The following is a 22,121-nucleotide window of genomic DNA, read 5'->3' as shown; positions in this document are numbered from 1 at the left end:
TCTGTGTCTTTTGGTTGGAGCATTTAATCCATTTACATTTAAAGTGATTATTGACATGTGTGTTCCAATTACCATTTTCTGAATTGTTTGGGGTTTGTATTTGTAGGTGTTTTCCTTTTCTTGTGTGTCCTCCTTAGAGAAGTTCCTTTAGCACTTGTTGTAAGGCTGGTTTGGTGATGCTGAATTCTCTTAACTTGTGCTTGTCTGGAAAGCTTTTGATTTCTCCCTCAAATCTAAATGAGATTCTTGCTGGGTAGAGTATTCTTGGCTGTAGGTTTCTCTCTTTCAGGACTTTCAGTATATCCTGCCATTCCCTTCTGGCCTGCAGAGTTTCTGTAGAAAGGTCAGCTGTTATCCTGATGGGTTTTCCCTTATATGTTGTTTGTTGCTTTTCTCTTGCTGCTCTTAATATTTTTTCTTTGTGTTTAATTGTTGTTAGTTTGATTAATATGTGCCTTGGTGTATTTCTCCTTGGGTTTATTCTGTATGGGACTCTCTGTGCTTCTTGGACTTGGTTCATTATTTCCTTTCCCATGTTGGGGAAGTTTTCCACTATAACCTCTTCAAATATTTTCTCAGACCCTTTCTTGTTTTCTTCTTCTTCTGGGATGCCTATAATTCGAATGTTGGTACGTTTAAGGTTATCACTGAGGTCTCTGAGACTGTCTTCTAATCTTTTTATTCTTTTTTCTTTTTCCTGCTCTGTGGCAGTTATTTCCCCCATTCTATCTTCCAACTCACTTATTCGTTCTTCTGCCTCAGTCATTCTGCTGGTTATAGCATCTAGAGTATTTTTAATTTCAGTTATTTTGTTATCCATTGCTGTTTGTTTTTCTGAGTTCTTATGAACTGTTTCTTGTACTTTCTCTATTTTGTTATCGAGATTTTGTATCATTTTTACTATCATTACTCTGAATTCTTTTTCAGGCATTTTTCCTATTTCCTCCTCATTTATTTGGTCTTGTGGGTTTTTTTCCTGCTCCTTTGCCTGCATGGTGTTTCTTTGTTTCCTCATGGTTGTCCAAACTTTTGGGGTTGCTTGTCCTGGTGATAGAGGTGTTTATAGAAGACTGTCCAAGCCTCAGACTAATGTCCAAGTATTGGATTAAACGAATATTAAGTCTTGGGTTTTTTTTGCGTTATTCTGTGACCAGCAGAGGTTCCTTTATTGTTCGTCTGTAAGCGTCTGTGTGTGGGGAGGGAGAGGGTACAATAGTGGCTCCTTCTCCTGGGAGTGAGTGAGCAGTGGCGCACTGTTATTTCAGTCGGGCTTGGAGGTGCCTGTTGCAGAGGGCGCTGGTGGCTCAAGCGTAAACAGAAAGTCTTAGAGTTGGGCCTCTCTCGGGGTTTTTTTCTTTTTGATGCTGTTGTTTTTTGTTTTTTGTTTTTTTCTCTTGGCAGCCTCCCTGCTGCTGGCTTTGCAAGGGGTTTTAATCTAGCCCCGCCCGAGTGCCTGAGGGTGCTTGTTATCCCTGAGTGCCTTAGTTGGCCCGTGGGCGTCTCTCCACTGCCTGTTGCAGAGGCGCTGAAAGAGAGGGAGAGGCTACGCGCTTGGCTCCTCCCCCCCGCCCGGGAGCCTGCAGCCTCAAGCCGCCATGATGGCCGGGCAGCTCCCAGGGATGAGCACTCCTCGCCGCGGACCTCTTCCCTCCTGTCCTCTGGGTCCGTCACCCCACTGGCAACAATGTTTCTCACCCTGAACCAGCTCTCCGGTTCCCACGCTCCCGCTCCTGGACCCTCCGTTCAGCCGTGGATCGGTGTCTCGGTCCCGGAACGCTGAGCTGCGCTGCGGACCCTCCGTATGTTTCTCACTCCCTCCCGTCTGCCACAGCGCCGCCGCTTCACCCTCTTTGAGCCGTCGTAGATGCCTCCCTACCAGCTATGTCGGGCTCCCCGCAGCCCTTTCTGGTGTCCGAGGCCGTCTGCTGGTGTTCAGCTGGTTCTCTGTGGGAATGACTGCGTCCTTCCGTGCATTCCCAATGCATCTGTGGAGAGCGATGCACTCCACGTCTCTCTACTTCACCGCCATCTTTTCTCCTCTATACACTATTCTCTTCCTCTTCTTTTTAAGCTCTTTATTGGAATATAATTGCTTTACACTGTTGTGCCAGTTTTTGCTGTACAACAAAGTGAATCAGCTGTATTTATATATATATCCCCATATCCCCTCCCTCCTGTGACTACCTCCCACCCCTCTAAGTCCTCACCCATCTTCGAGTTGATCTCTTTTGTTTCATGCATCAGCTTCCCACTAGCTATCTATTTTACATTTTGTAGTGTATATATGTCATTGCTACTCTCTCACTTCATCCCAGCTTCCCTTTCATCCCCCACCCCGTGTCCTCAAGTCCATTCTCTACATTTGCATCTTTATTCTTGCCCTGTCACTGGGTTCATCAGTATCATTTTTTAAGGTATCTTCACCGAAACATGGTGGGCAACAGTGGAGCTGTTTACCTGGTCTAAGTTTTCAGACTCTTCTCCAGTGCTTTCCTCCTGTATCTCTTCTACCTCTACTGTCTCTAGTGTTTAAGGTTCACCAACATTTACCCATATACTGAGTGGGGACAGAAGAAAGAGAAAGGGTCTCCAAAGCTGAATACAGTCACTAATGGTTTCCCACCATGACACAAACCTGAGGACTTCAGCCATGGAGGGGTAAGAATTAACCGTGCAGGGCATTCCCTAGTGTGTTAGTCTAGGTGCAGTCTGTCAATGGATTCATCAACCAAGCAAAATGACATACAATTGCTTGAGGCTTTTAAATCCCCTCAACCGAATTTTGACTGAAAATTCTTGAGTTTTGTTTTGTTTTTGACATGATTCTGCTTTGGGAGTACTTAAAATAGCAGTTCCTACTTATCTCTGAAGACAGTGATTTAAGTGTAATTGGTTTTGTTTTCCTGATGCACTATACCCTAGCTTTCAGATTGGGAAAGAAGTGGTGAACCTTCTGGGACAGAAAAAGATGGAAGATCACGTCTATATTTTAGTGTTACTCTCCAAGAGCTTAATTTTTATGTTTAAGAGGGAACTGAGTGTAACATGTTGATCTTTCCAAATAACCTGAAAAGGAGGCTCAACAACCAAAAAAAAGTATGTAGTTAATATCAGGAAATTGTAGAAACAAATTAGTTTGAAGAACATTTCATGAATTTTAATTCTCATTAGAGATTTTTTTCCTTGATCCTTGCAACCGTGTTCATTTTTCATCCATCCATTCAACTAATTCTGAGCACCTGCTCTGCTCCAGGCAGTGTCTGGAGTGATGGAAATATACCAGTAAAGACACAGGCAGGGTTCTGCCTTCATGTAACTTACAGGGAACTAGGGACTGGTAAATGAGTAGTTACACGGCAGTAGAATGAGGGCTGTTAAATGGAGAGCATAGGTGCTTTTAAAGGTCACTGCTGAGAAGTACCTAACCCAGCAATGAAAAGCCAAAAAACCTCCCAGAGGAATTAGCATCTAATCCCAGACCTAGACAAGGAAAGCAGTAATTAAGAGAAGAGGGGAGCATGTTCCGGGTAGAGAAAAACACCATACAGTAAGGTCCAGAGGTTCAGGGCATGGTCTAATATGGGGGAATTCCTTGAAAAGAACATATTTTTCATTTCCCCGCAGCTATGAGATCACTAAGGAGGGTGAGATTTGGGGGAAGTGGATACCACCAGTGAAATCCCTACAAGCAACAGGGGGGAGCGTGGCATTCCCTCTTGACATCGTACATGGTGGTACATGACACGGTAGCAGCCTGCTGAGAGAGTTACCAAGGAGGACCTTACAGTTTACCAGTTGGTCTAACTGTTCCAGTTGGGGTTCCCTGGATTAGCACTGTAAAGGAAAAAAACCTGTTTTTCCCTCCTGTTGTAGGGGGGAATCTCAGTTCAGTGTATCTCCTGTGTTTCTTCTCTGCGTGTTTCCTTTGCTCTAGTACTCCTAGCACGCTCACATAGAGCACTTCACTTCTGGCATTTTTGGTCTCCAAATGTGTGGATGTTTTTCCCCACCCCAGGCAATTCTCTGCAACACCGCCTGGGTGTCCTACAATTTAACTCAATTCCAACACTGTCTACCTGGATATAGTGTCAGATCCCACAGGTTAAAGTCTCAGCCCCACAACACTGTGCTCCCACCCTACTTCAGATGCCAGTTGCCAAGTAGCAGATCCCCAGGTTACCACAATTCTGTCTGTTTTGGCTACAAATCAGAGGTTCCCATGACCCCCTCCCCAAGTTCAAGTAATTTGCTAGAGGGACTCGTAGAACTCAGAGAAACATTTACTTACCTTTCCCAGTTTATTAAAGGATATGATAAAGGATACAGATGAACAGCCAGGTGAAGAGATACATAAGGCAGGGTCTGGGAGGGTCCCAAGCACAGGAGCTTTTGTCCCCGTGGAATTGAGGTGCATTAGTCTCCCAGCATGGATGTGTTCGTCAGCCTAGGAGCTCTCTAAATCCCATACTGTTGGGATTTTTATGGAGGCTTCATGACACAGGCTTGATTGATCATTAACTTCATTTTCAACCCTTTCCCTTCTCGAGAGAGTGTGGAGCAGGCCCGGAAATTCCAAGCTTCTAATCATAGCTTGGTCTTTCTGTGACCAGTCCTCATCCAGGAGCCACCCAGGAACCCACCCACAGTACTTGCTTCACTAGGAGTAAAGACACTCCTGTCACCCAGGAAACTACAAAGGTTTCAAGAGCCCTGTGTCAGGAATTGAGGTCAAAGACCAAATATTCGAACAGAGATTCTCCTAGTGTTCATATCACTTTGGAAATTACAAGGGTTTCTGGAGCGCTGTGCCAGGGACCCAGGTAGAGACCAGTATATATTTTCTATTGTCTCACAAGCGTATATTTAATGCTGCGCAAGTTTATATTACTATATACCTTGTAATGATAAATTGGTACACTCTCATGTATCTCTTAGCTAATGGTCTTCTGGAGCCATGTTTAGTCTGAAGATGCAGTATTAAAATATCTCCATTGTCAATTCAGGTAACCTTTAAAATAATCTCATTCTGACTTTAATAGCTTCAAATTTGAGGAAAATGTATAGTGCACCACGGTCATTTCAAACACTGTCTCTGGAGACAGGCTTCCTGTCTTGAATCCTAGCTTCAGCCATTTGTGTGTGATCTTGAGTGAATTTGTGAACCTTCAGCAGTGTGTTTCACTTTCTACATCTCTCACACATCTACATCTCTCTCATCTCTCATCTTTTTTTTTTATTTTAAAGAGGAGGCAGGGGTGTAGGTACAAGAACTCAAACAGAGTTCCTATACCTTCTGGTTTCTGGGTGAGTTGGGTCAGTGGAAACTCTAGCAGGAGATTGGAGAGAATCAAGATCAGCTGGTAGTTAGGAATGGGTGGGAGTACTTTGTGCTTCTGCAGGGCATCAGAAACAGCTGTGCAGCCTGGGATCATTGATAACTGTAGCCAGAAGGCAACATCGTCCAAGGCTCATCATGACTTGAGGGGATACGAGGAGAACAGGAGGGTGATTGCCAGTGTTCATGGCCAATAGGGCATCTTTATAGGAACTGCAAAGTGCTTTCCAGGTCACATCTCTCCTTTTTACCCAGGGGTGATATGTTGTCTGTTTACGCTTTTATCTCCTACTGTAGTCTGGGAGTCCCTTGGTAGAGGGATAATTTATCCTTGTAAACATACAAATGCTTATAGATACTAAGCAGTTCTCAGATTGCCCAGCACACAGATTTCATGAATACTTGTCAAAATATATATATAATTTAATTTATTTATTTTATTTTACACGCCTTGCTTCTGAAAGGTTTATTTAATTCAGATGTCACTAACCTTTAAGAATTCTTCCCAGAGTCACTCATAATTGACTCAGACTTTATAGATATCCCTCTTTTCAGTACAAATCCAAGTCAAAGATAAAGAAAATCACCCATGACTAGACAAATGCATTCATGTTACAGTTACTTTTCATCCCTCCCCATTCTTGAACTCTTCTTCACCTCTCTACTTAATGAAAAAATTAACAAATGATTCTATAACAAAAGTGAACAATATATAATACGACTGGGGGAAAGGAAAGTTGGGAATCATCCAAGTTGTGTTATATTTTATATTCTATTAGTGAATTAGTAGTAGACATAAGTGAGGACTTAGCCATGAAGGTTTTAAAACGTTAGGACTTAAATGAATTTGTATGCAAGGCTGCTGTGCAGGTCCCTGAAATCCTTTTTTAAAAAGCTGCTTCTTGGTTTTCAGTGCTACAATCCTGACCTCTAGTGGGCATGCAGAAGCAAACCAAAAGCCAAAACATCACATCCTTTTACTTACTACTCCATCAAAGTCCATCATTTAGTCATCCTAAAATATTGAACTTGTAAAGTGCTTACAATATGAGAAACAGAATAAAGTAAAATACATTTTGTCTAACATTTACAGTATTCTTGCTATAGGATCTATATTTAAGAGCAGCCAGTATTTGCTTCTTTATATTTCCATGGTATTTATCTGTCACTCTCTTTTTTTCTGTGGAAAAAAATGCATTGCTTTACACATCACAGAGTAAGAAATTTAACAAAGAGAAGCCGAAGGGATTCTTATCTGGTTGCCTGATATGCATAACAAACTGCATCAAACCTGAGTGGCTTTAAAACAATGATTTTAGAGCAAGACATATTGGTATTACGTAGCCTCCTGATGTGGTATGCTGACACAGCATTGCTTCTGTGGTATATGTGCCAAGAATACATAATCTAAGTTTAATCATAAAGAACATCAGACAAATCATATTGAGGGGGCGGTCTGCAAAATAACTGGCCAGTACTCTTGAAAAGTATCAAGTTTGTGAAAGACAAAGACTAAGGAGACATGACAACTAAATTCAATGTATGATCCAGGATTAGACGCTAGACCAGAAAGAAGACATTAGTGGGACATCTGACAAAATTTGAGTATTATTTTCTTGGTTTTGATAGTTGTACTGTGGTTGCGTAAGGCGTTAACATTTGATGAAGCTAGGTGAAGGGTATGCAGAAACTCTTGGTCCTATTTTTGCAAATTTTTTCTAAACCTGAAATTATTTCAAAATGAAAGGGTTTTAAAACCCTTTTTTATTTTGTTTTATTTTGTTGACAACTTCATAAGTCAGGAATTTGGGAAGAATTTAGCTGTGTGCTTTATCTCTGATCCACATGGCAGCAACTGGGGCACCTGAGGCTGGAGGATTCACTTTCAAGGTGATATCTTCACTCACATGTCTGGTACCTGGGTGATCCTTGGCCTCTCTTTCTGTGCGTGGCATCTTGTCTTGCAGGCCCTTTCTTCTTTTTTTTTTTTGGCTTCTTAGAGCATGGGAGTCTAAATGTAATTGTACTTTTTACGTGGTGGCTGGCTTCCAGGAGTGAGCACTCCATGAGATAGGACATGGAAGCTGTCAGTCTCCTATGAGACCTGGGCCCAGGATGTTGGCATAGCTTCACTTCTACTGTATTCTATTGGTCAAGCAGTAGCATAGTCTTACCAGATTCAAGAGGAGAGGGTCAAGATCCCACCTCTCAATGGGAGAAGTGCCCAAGAATTATGACCATCTTTAATTCATAACAGATATCTTACCAAAATCTCCCTGACTTTACAGTGGAGATGAAATGAGTGAAAAGGGGCATGGATTTTTTTTTTTTTTTCTTTTTTGGTTAGACATACATAAATTCTAGTCTTGGTTTTACCATTTCCTAACAGTGTGATGTCTCTGAACCTCAGTTTCCTCATTTCTAAAATGGTGGTAGTAACACATATGCCATAGAGTTATTGAGAGAACTAGTGAAAAATACATATATGTGTAAAATGTAAGATATGGCGGGCACTACATATGTGAACCTATTAATAATCGCTAGCATTTATTGCATGCTTAGTAAGCGCTCAGTTCGTTTGATATGCTTTCTGTACGCTGTCTCACTTAGTCATTGCCCCCTCCTGGGGCGACGTGTCCCACTGCTGGATGGGTCACAAAGAGCAGCATCTGTTTCCTCCAGCTTTAGTTGTATTTGCCTTCAAGCCTGCTCCATTTACCTGGTTTGATAATTACTCAATTTCTTGTTGTTTGGATTTCCATTTCCACATACTACTTATTTCCCTTTTATTTTGATCCCAGAGGACCCAGGTACTGAAGCACATTTGGCACTTTTTGACACTACCTTTTCAGCATTTGTTCTCAGTGCTGTCAGCGCAGTTTCTGACAGCTTCTCACACAATCTGTCAGCCCCCTCTGAGCCCACGATTGCCTGCACATCAGTGTCTTTGTTTCAGGGAGTGCTCTGCTGTCAGCCTTCCTTTATGCAAGATTGTGGGTGCTCCGTTGTTGGCCTACCCAGGAACACGGTGATCTGCACGCCGGAGCAATTATTTAATTTGGGGCAATTACTTGTAGGTGTTCTTCAAAGTGAAGGTTTTGCCAGGCTGTGACTGGATTTTGAAATAGCAGCTTCCCAATCAGTTAAGGAACTACTCCTTCTCACACACAAGGCTAATGTCAGTCTGTTGTCAGCGGAGGAAGGTGGTGACCCTTCCTTTTCACAGCAAGCTGAGTTTCTATTGCTTCACATCCTGCAAGCAGTCAGCTAGGTTTTGTGAGTGTTTTCAATATGGAGACAAATCATACAGTTTGGTTTTGGTAGAAGTCACCTATTTGTTATCTTTCTACTCCCTGCTCTCAAAATGTACGTGCCTTTAAATAGGAAGAATCACTTTCATTCTTTAGGAATTAGAGACCACATTAAATAATACCCAACTAAGGGATTCATTCATTCATTCATTCATTTATTCCTTGAGCCATCTTCTCTAACTTAGAGGTTAAGAGTATGACTTCTAGAGTTATACTGTGTAGGTTAAAATCCACTTAATAGCTGTGACCTTGGGAAATTTAGTTTGACTTCTCTAAATCTTAATTTTCTTGTGGGTAAAATGGAATTTCAGTTTGCCGTGGGATTCAGTAAGGGCATGTTTTTGGTGTAATTAATTTAGATTTGGCATGTAGAAAATATTCAGTGAATGTTGACTCATCTCTTATCTTGTACTTGGAGTTAGACTTGGCACTATAAATGATAAGTAGCCGTAACAATATATTTACTTGTTTTTACTCTTAGTAATTCTTCATGTGCTTTAACCCTTTCAATCCTATTAGGAACACTTATTTACCCCTCAGTAACAAATTGCTACAAATTAAATATGCCTGAAGGGGTAAGTATCTTGAAAATATATGACAATTTTTTTCTTTTTAAAAAATATTTCAAGAAATATATTTCAGCTCAATTAGGCAAAAGTTAGACCATGTTAGAGTAGGTGGACAATAAAATAATGGGGGATTTAGTTCATATGGTGGCTTGGAAGAGTGGAAGGTGGCTCGCTGATAATTTCCTTCATTGTTGGCTAGCTAGCTGAGGACCAAAAGTTGCACTGACGTTGTCATCTTAAAAGCAACCTATTTGTAGTGCCCAGATGTTGGCCTGAGGAAGGTTACTATGATTTAATGATACCTCTAATTGTATCCCTCAGTGGGAATAAGTCTTATTTAAAAGAGAAAAATAGATATTTTAAAATATCCAACTAAATTTGCCTTTTTTATTCTCCTCTTAGGAAATCAAAATACATTTTGTAGTGAAATGAAGAACTTGGTAGAATAGCAAGGTTTTCCTGATTTCCAACAACTTAGAGGTCTAAAAATACCTTTATTTGCATAGTCTGACCACACTATTCTACTTCAGTTTAAGGCTTATGAAGTCTTTACTTTTCTTCATTTTTGCGGATAATATCTAGGGTTTCATGTAAGCAGGTACAATAATACTTTATTATTTTGAACTTATTTAAAGAGTTTACCTATTATAAAATTTTCTGATAACTGAAAGGTACCTCTTTAGCTTCCCAAACTTAAAGAAAATCTGCTTTTTATTTAAAACAGACTATACTCCCTTCTTACCCACAGTGTTTCAGATGTAATGTGAGCATTCCTTAACGTTGCTGAGGTTATCACAGTGAACTAATGTTAACTACTGAAGGGCTGTTGGCTCTACTCAGTGAGCCTGGACAGCTACACAGTTTTTTAAAGTTTATCTTCTATGAGATCTGATATTTTGATTCTGGCAGCTGTCTCAACAGGTGCTGTCCTTAACCCCATCTACCACATACTTTGTCTTTTAGCTTGCTACTTCTGATATCTATAAACTGTAAAACAGTATTACCAAACTCATTCTAAGTATAAATGAAATTAAAATTTGAATAAAGTTTTTCTTGGTATTAGCAAGAGCTGTTTTGGCTATTTAGAGATTTTTTTTTCCCTCTAAGTTCTTGTTTGAGTTTTCCATAGCTCAGTTGTCCAGTCGTTTGACTTTGAGATCATTGAAGAACAAGGTTTCTTACTGTCATTTGATGGTGATTCTACAAATTGGTCTAGTTAGGTCCACATGGAAAAGAATAAATCCCAGAAAATTGGGGGATAGCTCATATAGTTCATTCATTTGGTCATCAAATAAGCACTTATTATGTGCATTACACCAGTACTATGTGGTGAAAATGCAATTAAACTACACATTAGGAGGCTTGGAGGATGATCCTAGTCTGTTGCTACTAAATGCGTGTATAACCTTAGGCTAGTTCAGTTCATATTCTGAAAAATGGGAATCATAATACAGATTGCTATGTGGATCGCTGAGATTTCACTCTTCCTGCGAAAGGAAGAAGGCGGGGGAAACGTGTGGCAGGGAGGCTGAGAACATAGTAGAGTTGGTTGAACATGGAGTGGAATACCCTGAAGGGGTTTGGGAGGGAGAGGAAAGAGAGGGAGACTGGCTTAGGAGAAAGGACCACCAGAGCATTTTGAGAATTAGAGAACTAGAGACAAGAGATGTTTACATTGCCAGCGGTGACTAGAAAAACAAGAACCAGTGGCACTGTGTATTTAGTCCCGATGACAGCTTTATCAGCACGCAGTTTGTGAGGATTCACCGCATCTAGCCGTTGGGTTGTGGGGCTGGAGGGAATGTGGAGCAGGGCCTGCAAATGGGCAGCAAGCTGGTGGGTGAGGACCCCCACTGAGATTAGGAAAGCAAATTCTGCTTAATTGTAAGTCAAGTTTTTTTTTATTACAATGGTGGTCTTTCTCTCTCTCTCTCTCTTTTTTTTTTCTAATTATGATCAAAACCAGTCTAGAATCATTGCTTGGTATGGTGATACACTCTGTCAGTTTGATTTTGTCTCCTGGCCTGATTATACTTCCTGCTGCTTTTTCTTTCTTAAAGAATTAACTGAGTATACCCAGAACCTTCAACCAAAGATTTTGTGTTTATCATTCATCCCTTCTACCATTATGTCATATGTTTGGTAGTTGAATATGAAAGATGAGCGTATTATAACAGGAATGCACTGTAATTATGAAACCGAGCAGGACCCTGTGGGGCTCCTGGGCACAGAAGCCTTTCCATGTCCCCTGTTCCTTGTTTGTAGGGAACAGACTCCAGCCTCCATGACCTTCCCTGAGTCCCAAAGGGCAGATCAAACAGTTGCTAATCAGAGAAGGGAGAGGATACAGAGATAAGGGAGGAGCAGCCAAGAAACAATAGTGCAGCCTTTGGGGCAGAGTCCTGGTTCTGCCTCAAGGGCTATACATAATATCTTTGAGTTCTTTATAGAACTAAAACCCCCAGCAAATGGAAGATGTCAGCATTCTTTGTACCAGAGAAGACCACCTGAGGCCAGATTAAAGGAACCTTAGAGACTAGATTAAAGGAGTGTAGGCCCTGCACACACACCCTAATCTTAGCAACCCCGCCCTTGAGCTATTGCTATAAAACTCCTCACCAAATCTTCCTGGGTTGGGACACGCAGTTTTCAGGGCAGGAGCCCGCTGTGTCCCCCTTTGCCTGGCAAAAAAAAAAAAAAAAAAAAATATTCTTTTTTTACTTCATCGAAAACTGTGTCTCTGAGAATTGATTTGGCACTGGTGCACAGAGGCTGAGTTTTCAGCATCAATTATCTAGTCCTAATTCTTGCTTCTGATTTTGGAGACAGTAGAAGGATGGTTTATTAAAAGTTCTTTGCATAGCGCATCTGGTACAGCTCCATATCCAAAAGGTAGATAGATTATATTTGTGACCAAGCTGAAGAGGGCATATCAAATAGATGCTGGACTTATGGGAGATGTCAGCTCAGATTTGAAAGGTCTTTCTTCTCACGTATGATGACTTGCATGACAAGGAAACAGTGTATTCTGTGTCAACTTTGTTTCTGATTCTATCATCTTGAGCATTTAAGATTCCTGTCTCTTGACTTTAATATCTCAGCATTTCTTCAGAGTTATTGGACTGAACTGAGAGTCAAAATTCAGCGCCAGTATGGCTTCTTAACAAACTATTTAATTTCTTTATTCATGCAGAAATATTGCTCTGGTTTTCAGGGGAAAAAAAGGACAAGGGAGTTTAGCAGATAGTCCCTAATTACCACCTCTAGTTGTACAAATACTACTTGGAAGCAAGCACTAAAACAAACAACAAAACAGTAAGAACAGTATTGGAAATCCACTGTGATGCTTACAGCTTCCCTCACATAATCTGTCCCAGTTATCAGCAACACTAGTTTTTCTTTGTTTTGTTTTGTTTGCCACTGGCAGTTTAACCACATCACACTGATAGGACTTACAAATTTCAGTGAATAATTTTAGACTTCAGTGTCACTGCCATGCAAGCCTTGGACCAGAAGTAGATTGAAGAAAAATAATTTATTGTAAAAACAATAATTTTATGTGACCATTAATTCAGTAGCACCTAAAGTTTATAATAAGCCTCTCAGAGAAGAAAAATACCTTTAAAATATCTCATCATTTAATTATCATTGTATGTGAAAATGGAAACAGAGATCTTGTTAATGATGTATGGAAGTCTTGGGCAAATACTTAATAAAATAGTGATTAGATGTGACTAGATAGATATTGATTTTGACTCTCTTTTTCTATTTCAGGGTTTGAACATAATCTTTCATGTAGCCTTGGCTCTCCTAAAGGTAAGTCTGTTTTTATGTTTAAGTTACCAAACTATGTAACCTCTCTGCCCTTGGAACTGGGCGTCATTCAGTTTACAGCCTTTGACTCATTCTAGATTCTTGAACACAAAAAAGCGACTTCTCTGAGGAGCTCTGATCCTCTCTCCTTCTCCCATCCTTTTTTTTTTTCCCCATCCTTTTTTTTGTTGTTGTTTATTTCAAGTTTGGTTTTCTTATAATCCATTTAATCTTGCTATCACAGCACTTTTTCCAGAAACATAAAAATATTTCCATTCATTTGAATTGGATGATAAGAGAAAAAGTTAAAACCTGTTTGCTGTCAAAATGATGCCAGCTTTCTTCTTAAAATACTTCTTGCCATAATAACATCCCTAAAGGTACCTAAACATATAATTGAATTATTAGAAAGCTTCTGTAATACACTGACTAAAAAAGAAACTGCTACATTTCAATTTGCAGTTCTTTCTCTGATAGCAAGAAATTTATGACATGTTAGAATTCAATTATAATCACCTTATTAGATTTTATATCAACATATCAATGCAGCTTTAAAAGTGTGGAAACAGCAAGACATTTGCTGCAGAGTTGATGAAAATAACCTGGTTGGTTTTTGTCCTTCAGTTAAAGATGAAGTTCTGTTATTGAAGGTGATAATTGCCTTGTTTATAAAAGGATGCAGGCGTACCCTTTTCCCAGTAAAACGTGGTGGTTAAAATTGTAGACACTGGACTCAGACAGATTTGGTTCTAATTTCAGCTCTAGTGTATAACCTCATAGTGCTCAGACCCTGAATTTTGAGGTAACAATGAAAACTGATTTATAGGATTGCTAAATAATATGATACATAAAAGTCCTTAACAGAATGTCTGGGAAATTGTATGGCCTCATAAATGGTAGCTGTCATTATTGTGATTACTATTATTTTCACGGAGTAATTCAGAATTTGTTACTAGAGTCCCCATATTCTCCCAGATTTCCTAAAAGATAACAATTTGAATCTTCGGAGAACCTCTTGATATTTTAGGAGCGCTTCCATACTTCACCGTTAAATAGCCGGATTCAAAACAAAGGCATCACATAATAGGGGCCCTATGCAGCTCCAGGTGTGGGCTGCTGCTCCTCATGTCTTATTCTGTTAAGCGTTTGTTTTTTATGAAGTTCATAAAATGTGCTTCAGATTTTTCATTAAATCATTTTGAGTTTAGATGTGAGCAAGTCATATGGCAAAGTTACTTTAGAAGTTAAGGAACATATTTTCAGTAAAGTAACAATGTCTGCATATATCTTTCAACGAAGTCATGGATCTCTACCTCACTTTTTTTTCTTGTCATTAAAACAAATCAAACCTAAAATCTTTCTAAGATGCTTTCTGCAGAGGGCTGGAGTAAGAGATTTATAATGCCTAAGCAGTGAAAGTATTATGTCATTCAGACTAAAAACAATATTAAACCCTACAGTAACTGTAAGGAAGTCCAACAAAGTTCTCATTTTTCCTATCACATCTACTTTTTTTTAAGTGTCAGATATTGCATCTTTCCCAAAATGCCTTTTCTCATTTTTAGTGACCTTTCTTTACTAGTGCTCGCAGCCTGTGCCTAGTCTGTCTTTTGGGGGTAACCCAGGACGTTGCCTCTGGATATCAGACCTGTACTCTGTGTCAGCCTAATACTTTATTCATCTGGTAAATTATCCTCCTGGTTGACAGGTTTTGGGGGCTTGATTGTATTGCTTTCACTCATTTATAGGCATGTTAATCCAGACACGGCCTGTGCAGGGGACATTCTCTGGCCGTTGGGCAGAAGGTATCTTCTCTAGCAATACATGGATACTCATCTGATATCATCTTGGAGAATGTGTCTAGTTAAAGAAGATGAAAAGGAGAGCTTTCCCATTACTATAGGTTTATACTTATCTCTCTTTCTTGTTTGAATCCTGGAGCTGACCCCACACAGAGACCGTATATATAGGGTGCACTGAGGGTACTTAATTGATCTGATTGCCCCCACCTAGAAAAAGAATATCCCAAATACACTTGACAGTGACTAAGTTTTAGTTTCTAATCTGTCAGATAAAAGAATGTAAACTTGTTTATATAAAAATAACACAATCAGGGATAGTTCAAAGTGCTTATGAAGCCAGCCTAACTAATTTTCAGTATAGCTGCAGAGGGACTTGAGATTTCTTTGTATTTCTTATGATGAGGGGAATCAGAAAGGGAAGTAACATTGCTTGAGCACTTACTGTGCACTGAGTGTTAGTGTAGGTTATCTAATTAGCACACATCAAATGTATTATTTGTAGGAGAATCATAAACTGTGTTGAAGAAAACCATCTCTCTCCCCCAGCTGATAAAATTGAGGGAGCCAAGGCCCCAGATTGCCTAAAATCTCTTAGCTTAGAAGAAGCAAAGCTGAATTTATAACATTTTTAAACAGCATAAGCATAGGTGAATGTCTGTGTTGCTCAGTATGGTTTATAGATATCTGCTTTCTGAGTGGGAGCTACTTCCTTTTGGGTTAGCAAACGTCTACCAGGCAGCCAGAAAGTTGTTGAGCTAAAAGAATGATTTGCTATAGTAGGTATCATCATTAAATCATTTAGGATGTTGGCAGTGTCTGCTAGGTAGGTTAGATATATTCCTAAAAATCTAATTCAGTTACTATATGAAACATTCAGTGGTCATAGCATAGTACATTATAATAGATTGGAGATGCTCAGTCAGAATTTATCTTAGCCACTTCATGTTGGCAGAGAAAATTTCCAATCAGAATAGGCCCTTTGCTTTCCAACAATGATTAAAAGGAAATGAGAGAATGGTTTTCTCCCCCCACCCCCCACCCCAGCTCATTTTGTGTCTTATATGTGCTGGGGTAGATATATACATATATATACATATACATATATATATATAATAGATAACTCATAAGGACCTACTGTATAGCACAGGGAACTCTGTTCCATACCCTGTAATGGCCTGTATGGAAAAAGAATCTTAAAAAAAGTGGATATATGTATATGTATAATTCATTCACTTTGCTGTACACCTGAAGCAAACACAACATTGTAAGTCAACTATACTCCAATTTAAAACAAAAAAAAAACCCATTCATAACCATACCCCAGAGGTAAACAATAAAAACTGGGTATTAAATCTTTCGCCCATGCTTTGGTCTACTGAACATGTAAGCATGTGTTACCTATGTACATATACACATATATGTATATATAAACAAATATGTTTTAATATGGGTTTAAGGGTTACAGGTAAGAAGATGGGGATGTGGTGGGTAAATCTGGAAGAACGATGTGAAAGGATGAAGATATATTTATTTTCGTTTAAGAAATGCTGTTGAACTAGACTCTTTCATTTAATAATATATGATGAATATCTTTCTGTGTCACTACACACATATAGTGGTTAAAAGCATGAATGCTGCAGCCAGACTGGTTGAGTTTAAATCCCATCTCACACAATTTATCTGGTGATCTTAGGTAAATTACAGTTTCCCCATCTTTAAAATGGGGATATTAGTAATATCTATCCCATAAGATTATTGTTAAGGTTTAATGAGTTACTATATGATTGGTGCCTGTAACATAGTAAGTACTGCAGTGCATCCAGGTGTTATTATTACATATAGAACTTACTTAGTTTTTTAAATGACTGCTTATTATTCTGTTGTATGTATCATAATTTATTCAACCATTTTATATTTAATTTTATGGACATTAAAGTTGTTTCCAGACTTTCCTGTTAAACGAAACTGTAACAAACATCCTTAAATGTCTGTCTTTGCATACTTATGTAATAATATCTTAGGATCAATTCCTAGGAATGTAATTACTAGGTCAAACTATAATCACATTTTGATTTTTGATGTATTTTGCAAAATTGCTTTCTGTTGACAGTCATACCCTTGAAAAAACAAAATTTCTAAATATGTACTTTTATGGACCCTGAAAGCAAGTTCTAAAACAAAGCAGCTTAAAAAGTAATTATTATAATAATTTGTTCATTGTAAACAAGTGAAACTCCTCAGACAGTTTTGAAGACTCCAATGTTATGTTCTTTTGTTTAGAAACATCTGTTTTTTTTTAGGGAAGTCTGTTGATCCTGGCTAAATTTTAGAAGAATGAGCCTTAGCTTGGAGGGGCTTTATATAGTATGTAAAAGTTCTTAAGTATATCTTTGGTGTTTTTGGCTTTTCAACTCTCTCCACTATAGTGTGTTTCCTTATCATTCTGTTGAAGCTTTCTGATCGTCACTAATGAAATCTGGTAGACATCTTTCCATTTTTATCTAATTTGACCCCTCAACAGTTATCAAAGCAGCATGACATAGTACTTCCTTTTCTTCCTCCTCTCCCTCTTCCTCCTTCTCCTCCTGAGATCAAACCCCATCTCTGACAGTTTATCCAGTGATCTTAGGTAAGTTACAGTTTACCTGTCTTTAAAATGGGGATATTAGTAATACCTATCACAAAGGATTGTTAGAGTTTAATGAATTAATGTATGATTGGTGCCTGTAACTTAGCAAGTACTACAGTGCACGTAGGTGCCATTATTACACATAGAATTTTTCCTTTTCCTCCTCCTCCTCCTCCTCCTCACCCCCTCTTCCCCCCTCCTCCCCCCTCCCCTCCTCTTCTCGTCCTCTCTCTTCACTTTTCCTCTCTCTCCTCTCCCTCCCTCTTCTTCGCCTTCTCTCTTCCTTACGTTCTCCTTTGGCTTCTTATTTTTTATCTCCCTCTCTGTTTCTTCTCATTTTCCTTTACTCACTCTTTTGTGTCCCTAGTCATCACTATGGAGTCCACTGAGCTTCAGCTTTTACTCTGTTAATGTGCTATATCACATTGATTGATTCGCAGATGTTAAACTACCTTGCATCCTTGGGATAAATCCCACTTGATCATGGTGTATGATTATTTATTTATTTATTTATTTATTAGCTGCATTGGGTCTTCGTTGCTGCACACAGGCTTTCTGTAGTTGCAGTGACTAGGGGCTACTCTTCATTGTGGTGCATGGGCTTCTCAGCATGGTGGCTTCTCTTGTTGCGGAGCATGGGTTCTAGCGGCATGGGCTTCAGTAGTTGCAGCACATAGTTGTGGGCTCAATAGTTGTGGCTCACAGGCTCTAGAGTGCAGGCTTGATAGTTGTGGCACACAGACTTAGTGCTTTGAGGCATGTAGGATCTTCCTGGAGCAGGGGTCGAACCCATGTCCCCTGCATTGGCAGGCAGATTCTTAACCACTGTGCCACCTAGGAAATCCCATAGTGTATGATTTTTTTAACGTATTGTTGAATTTGGTTTGCTAATATATTTTGTTGAGGATTTTTGCATCCATGTTTATCAGTGATATTAGCCTGAAATTTTCCTTTTTGTAGTGTCTTTGTCTGGTTTGGTATTACGGTGAAGCTGGCATTGTAAAGTGAGTTTGAAAGAGTTCCTTCCTCTTCAGTTTTTTGGAATAGTTTGAGAAAGATAGGTATTAAGTCTTCTTTAAATGTTTGGTAGAATTCAGCTGTGAAACCATCTGGATGTGGCCTTTTTTTTGTTGAGGGTTTTTTGATTATGGATTCAATTTCATTACTAGTAGTCAGTCTGTTCAGATTTTCTATTTCTTCATGATTCAGTCTTTGAAGATAGTATGTTTCTAGGAATTTATCTATTTCCTGTAGATTGCCTCATTTGTTGCTGTATAATTATTCATAGTATTCTCTTATGATCCTTTGTATTTCTGTGATATTGGTAGTAATTTAGCCTCTTTCATTTCTGATTTTATTTATTTGGGCTCTCCTTTTTTTCTTTCTTTTTTTTTAACTTTTTCTTTTTTTCTTTTTTACAATAAACTGCATATATTTGGAGTGTACAATTTGGTATCCCAATCTCCCAATTCATTCCCCCCCCCCAACCCTCCCTGCTTTCCCCACTTGGTGTCCATATGTTTGTTCTCTACATCTGTGTTTCTATTTCTGCCTTGCAAACCGGTTAATCTGTACCATTTTTCTGTAGTCCACATATATGTGTTAATATACAATATTTGTTTTTCTCTTTCTGACTCACTTCACTCTGTATGACAGTCTCTAGGTCCATCCATGTCTCTACAAATGTCCCAGTTCCATTGCTTTTCACAGCTGAGTAATATTCCATTGTATGTATGTACCACATCTTCTTTATCCATTCATCTGTTGATGGACATTTAGGTTGCTTCTATGTCCTGGCTATTGTAAATAGTGCTGCAGTGAACATTGGAGTGCATGTGTCTTTTTGAATTATGGTGTTCTCAGAGTATATGCCCAGTAGTGGGATTGCTGGGTCATGTGGTAGTTCTACTTTTAATTTTGCAAGGAACCTCCATACTGTTTTCCATAGTGGCAGTATCAATTTACATTCCCACCAGCAATGCAAGAGTGTTCCTTTTTCTCCACACCCTCACCAGCATTTACTGTTTGAAGATTTTCTGATGATGCCCTTTCTAACCGGTGTGAGGTGATACCTCATTGTCGTTTTGATTTGCATTTCTCTAATAATTAGTGATATTGAGCAGTTTTTCATGTGCCTCTTGGCCATCCGTATGTCTTCTTTGGAGAAATACCTATTTAGGTCTTCTGCCCATTTTTTCATTGGGTTGTTTGTTTTTTTGATATTGAGCTGGATGAACTGTTTATATATTTTGGAGATTAATCCTTTGTCTGTTGATTCGTTTGCAAATACTTTCTCCCATTCTGAGGGTTGTCTTTTCTTCTTGCTTATAATTTTCTTTGCTGTGCAAAAGCTTTGAAGTTTCATTAGGTCCCACTTATTTATTTTTGTTTTTATTTCCATTATTCGAGGGGGTGGATCAAAAAAGATCTTGCTGTTATTTACGTCAAAGAGTGTTCTTCCTATATTTTCCTCTAGGAGTTTGATAGTGTCTGGCCTTACATTTAGGTCTTTAATCCATTTTGAGTTTATTTTTGGGTATGGTGTTAGGAAGTGTTCTAATTTCATTCTTTTACATGTAGCTGTCCAGTTTTCCCAGCACCACTTATTGAAGAGGCTGCCTTTTCTCCATTGTATATCCTTGGCTCCTTTGTCATAGATTAGTTGACCATAGTTTATCTCTGGGCTTTCTATCCGGTTCCATTGATCTATATTGCTGTTTTTGTGCCAGTACCATACTGTCTTGATCACTGTAGCCTTGTAGTATAGCCTGAAGTCAGGAAGCCTGATTCCACCAACTCCATCTTTCCTTCTCAAGATTGCTTTGGCTATTCAGGGTCTTTTGCGTTTCCATACAAATTGTAAAATTTCTTGTTCTAGTTCTGTGAAAAATGCCATTGGTAATTTGATCGGGATTGTGTTGAATCTGTAAATTGCTTTGGGTAGGGTAGTCATTTTCACAATGTTGATTCTTCCAATCCAAGAACATGGTATGCCCCTCCACCTGTTTGTGTCTTCTTTGATGTCTTTCATTAGTGTCTTACAGTTTTCTGCGTACAGGTCTTTTGCCTCCTTGGTTAGGTTTATTCCTAGGTATTTTATTCTTTTTGTTGCAGTGGTGAATGGGATTGTTTCCTTAATTTCTCTTTCTGATCTTTCATTGTTGGTGTATAGAAATGCAAGAGATTTCTGTGTGTTAATTTTGTATCCTGCAACTTTACCAAATTCACTGATTAGCTGTTGTAGTTTTCTGGTGGCATCTTTAGGATTTTCTATGTATAGTATCATGTCATCTGCAAACAGTGACAGTTTTACTTCTTTTCCAATTTGGATTCCTTTTATTTCTTTTTCTTCTTTGATTGCTGTGGCAAGGACTTCCAAAACTATGTTGAATAGTAGTGGCAAGAGTGGACATCCTTGTCTTATTCCTGATCTTAGAGGGAATGTTTGTACTTTTTCACCATTGAGAATAATGTTTGCAGTGGGTTTGTCATATATGGCCTTTATTATGTTGTGGTAGGTTCCCTCTCTGCCCACCTTCTGGAGAGTTTTTATCATAAATGGGTGTTGAATTTTGTCAAAAGCTTCTTCTGCATCTATTGAGATGATCATGTGGTTTTTATCCTTCATTTTGTTAATATGGTGTATCACATTGATTGATGTGCATATATTGAAGAATCCTTGCATTCCAGGGATAAACCCCACTTGATCATGGTGTATGATCCTTTTAATGTGTTGCTGGATTGTGTTGGCTAGTATTTTGTTCAGGATTTTTGCATCTAAATTCATCAGTGATATTGCTCTGTAGTTTTCTTTTTTTGTAGTATCTTTGCTGCTTTTGCTATCAGGGTGATGGTGACTTCATAAAATGAGTTTGGGAGTTTTCCTTCCTCTGCAATGTTTTGGAAGAGTTTGAGAAGGATGGGTGTTAGCTCTTCTCTAAATGTTTGATAAAATTCACCTGTGAATCCATCTGGTCCTGGACTTTTGTTTGTTGGGAGATTTTCAATCACAGTTTCAATTTCATTACTTGTGATTGGTCTGTTCATATTTTCTATATCTTCCTGATTCAGTCTTGGAAGGTTATACCTTTCTAAGAATCTGTCCATTTCATCCAGGTTGTCCATTTTATTGGCATATAGTTGCTTGTAGTAATCTCTTATGGTGCTTTTTATTTCTGAGGTGTCTGTTGTAATGTCTCCTGTTTCATTTCTAATTTTATTGATATGAGTCCTCTCCCTCTTTTTCTTGATGAGTCTTGCTAGAGGTTTATCAATTTTATTTATCTTCTCAAAGAACCAACTTTTAGTTTTATTGATTTTTGCTATTGTTTTCTTTGTTTCTATTTCATTTATTTCTGCTCTGATCTTTATGCTTTCTCTCCATCTACTCACTTTGGGTGTTGTTTGCTCTTCTTTCTCTAGTTTCTTTAGGTGTAAGGTTAGATTGTTTATTTGAGATTTTTCTTGTTTCTTGAGGTAGGATTGTATCACTATAAACTTCCCTCTTAGAACTGCCTTTGCTGCATTCCATAGGTTTTGGGTCATTGTGTTTTCATTGTCATTTGTCTCTAGGTATTTTTTGATTTCCTCTTTGATTTCTTCAGTGATCTGTTGGTTATTTAGTAGCATATTGTTTAGCCTCCATGTGTTTGTGTTTTTTAC

The 22,121-nt window shown here is 38.8% G+C and overlaps 1 protein-coding gene across 3 annotated transcripts in view; it reads left to right on the top strand.

The window, feature by feature from the left end:
* The window catches only part of RABGAP1L (RAB GTPase activating protein 1 like), a 665,842-nt gene that overhangs the window by 450,089 nt on the left and 193,632 nt on the right, over positions 1–22,121 (top strand). For all 3 annotated transcript variants that reach the window (XM_057728667.1, XM_057728668.1, XM_057728669.1), the window contains exon 18: positions 12,990–13,031. In XM_057728667.1, the coding sequence (XP_057584650.1) occupies positions 12,990–13,031 (42 nt within the window). The remainder of the gene's footprint in view (positions 1–12,989; positions 13,032–22,121) is intronic.

Source organism: Hippopotamus amphibius, chromosome 3 (assembly GCF_030028045.1).
Source record: "Hippopotamus amphibius kiboko isolate mHipAmp2 chromosome 3, mHipAmp2.hap2, whole genome shotgun sequence".
Classification (NCBI taxonomy): domain Eukaryota; kingdom Metazoa; phylum Chordata; class Mammalia; order Artiodactyla; family Hippopotamidae; genus Hippopotamus; species Hippopotamus amphibius.
The sequence above is the reverse complement of the archived record's forward strand: the minus strand, read 5'-3'. Positions and strand labels throughout refer to the sequence as shown.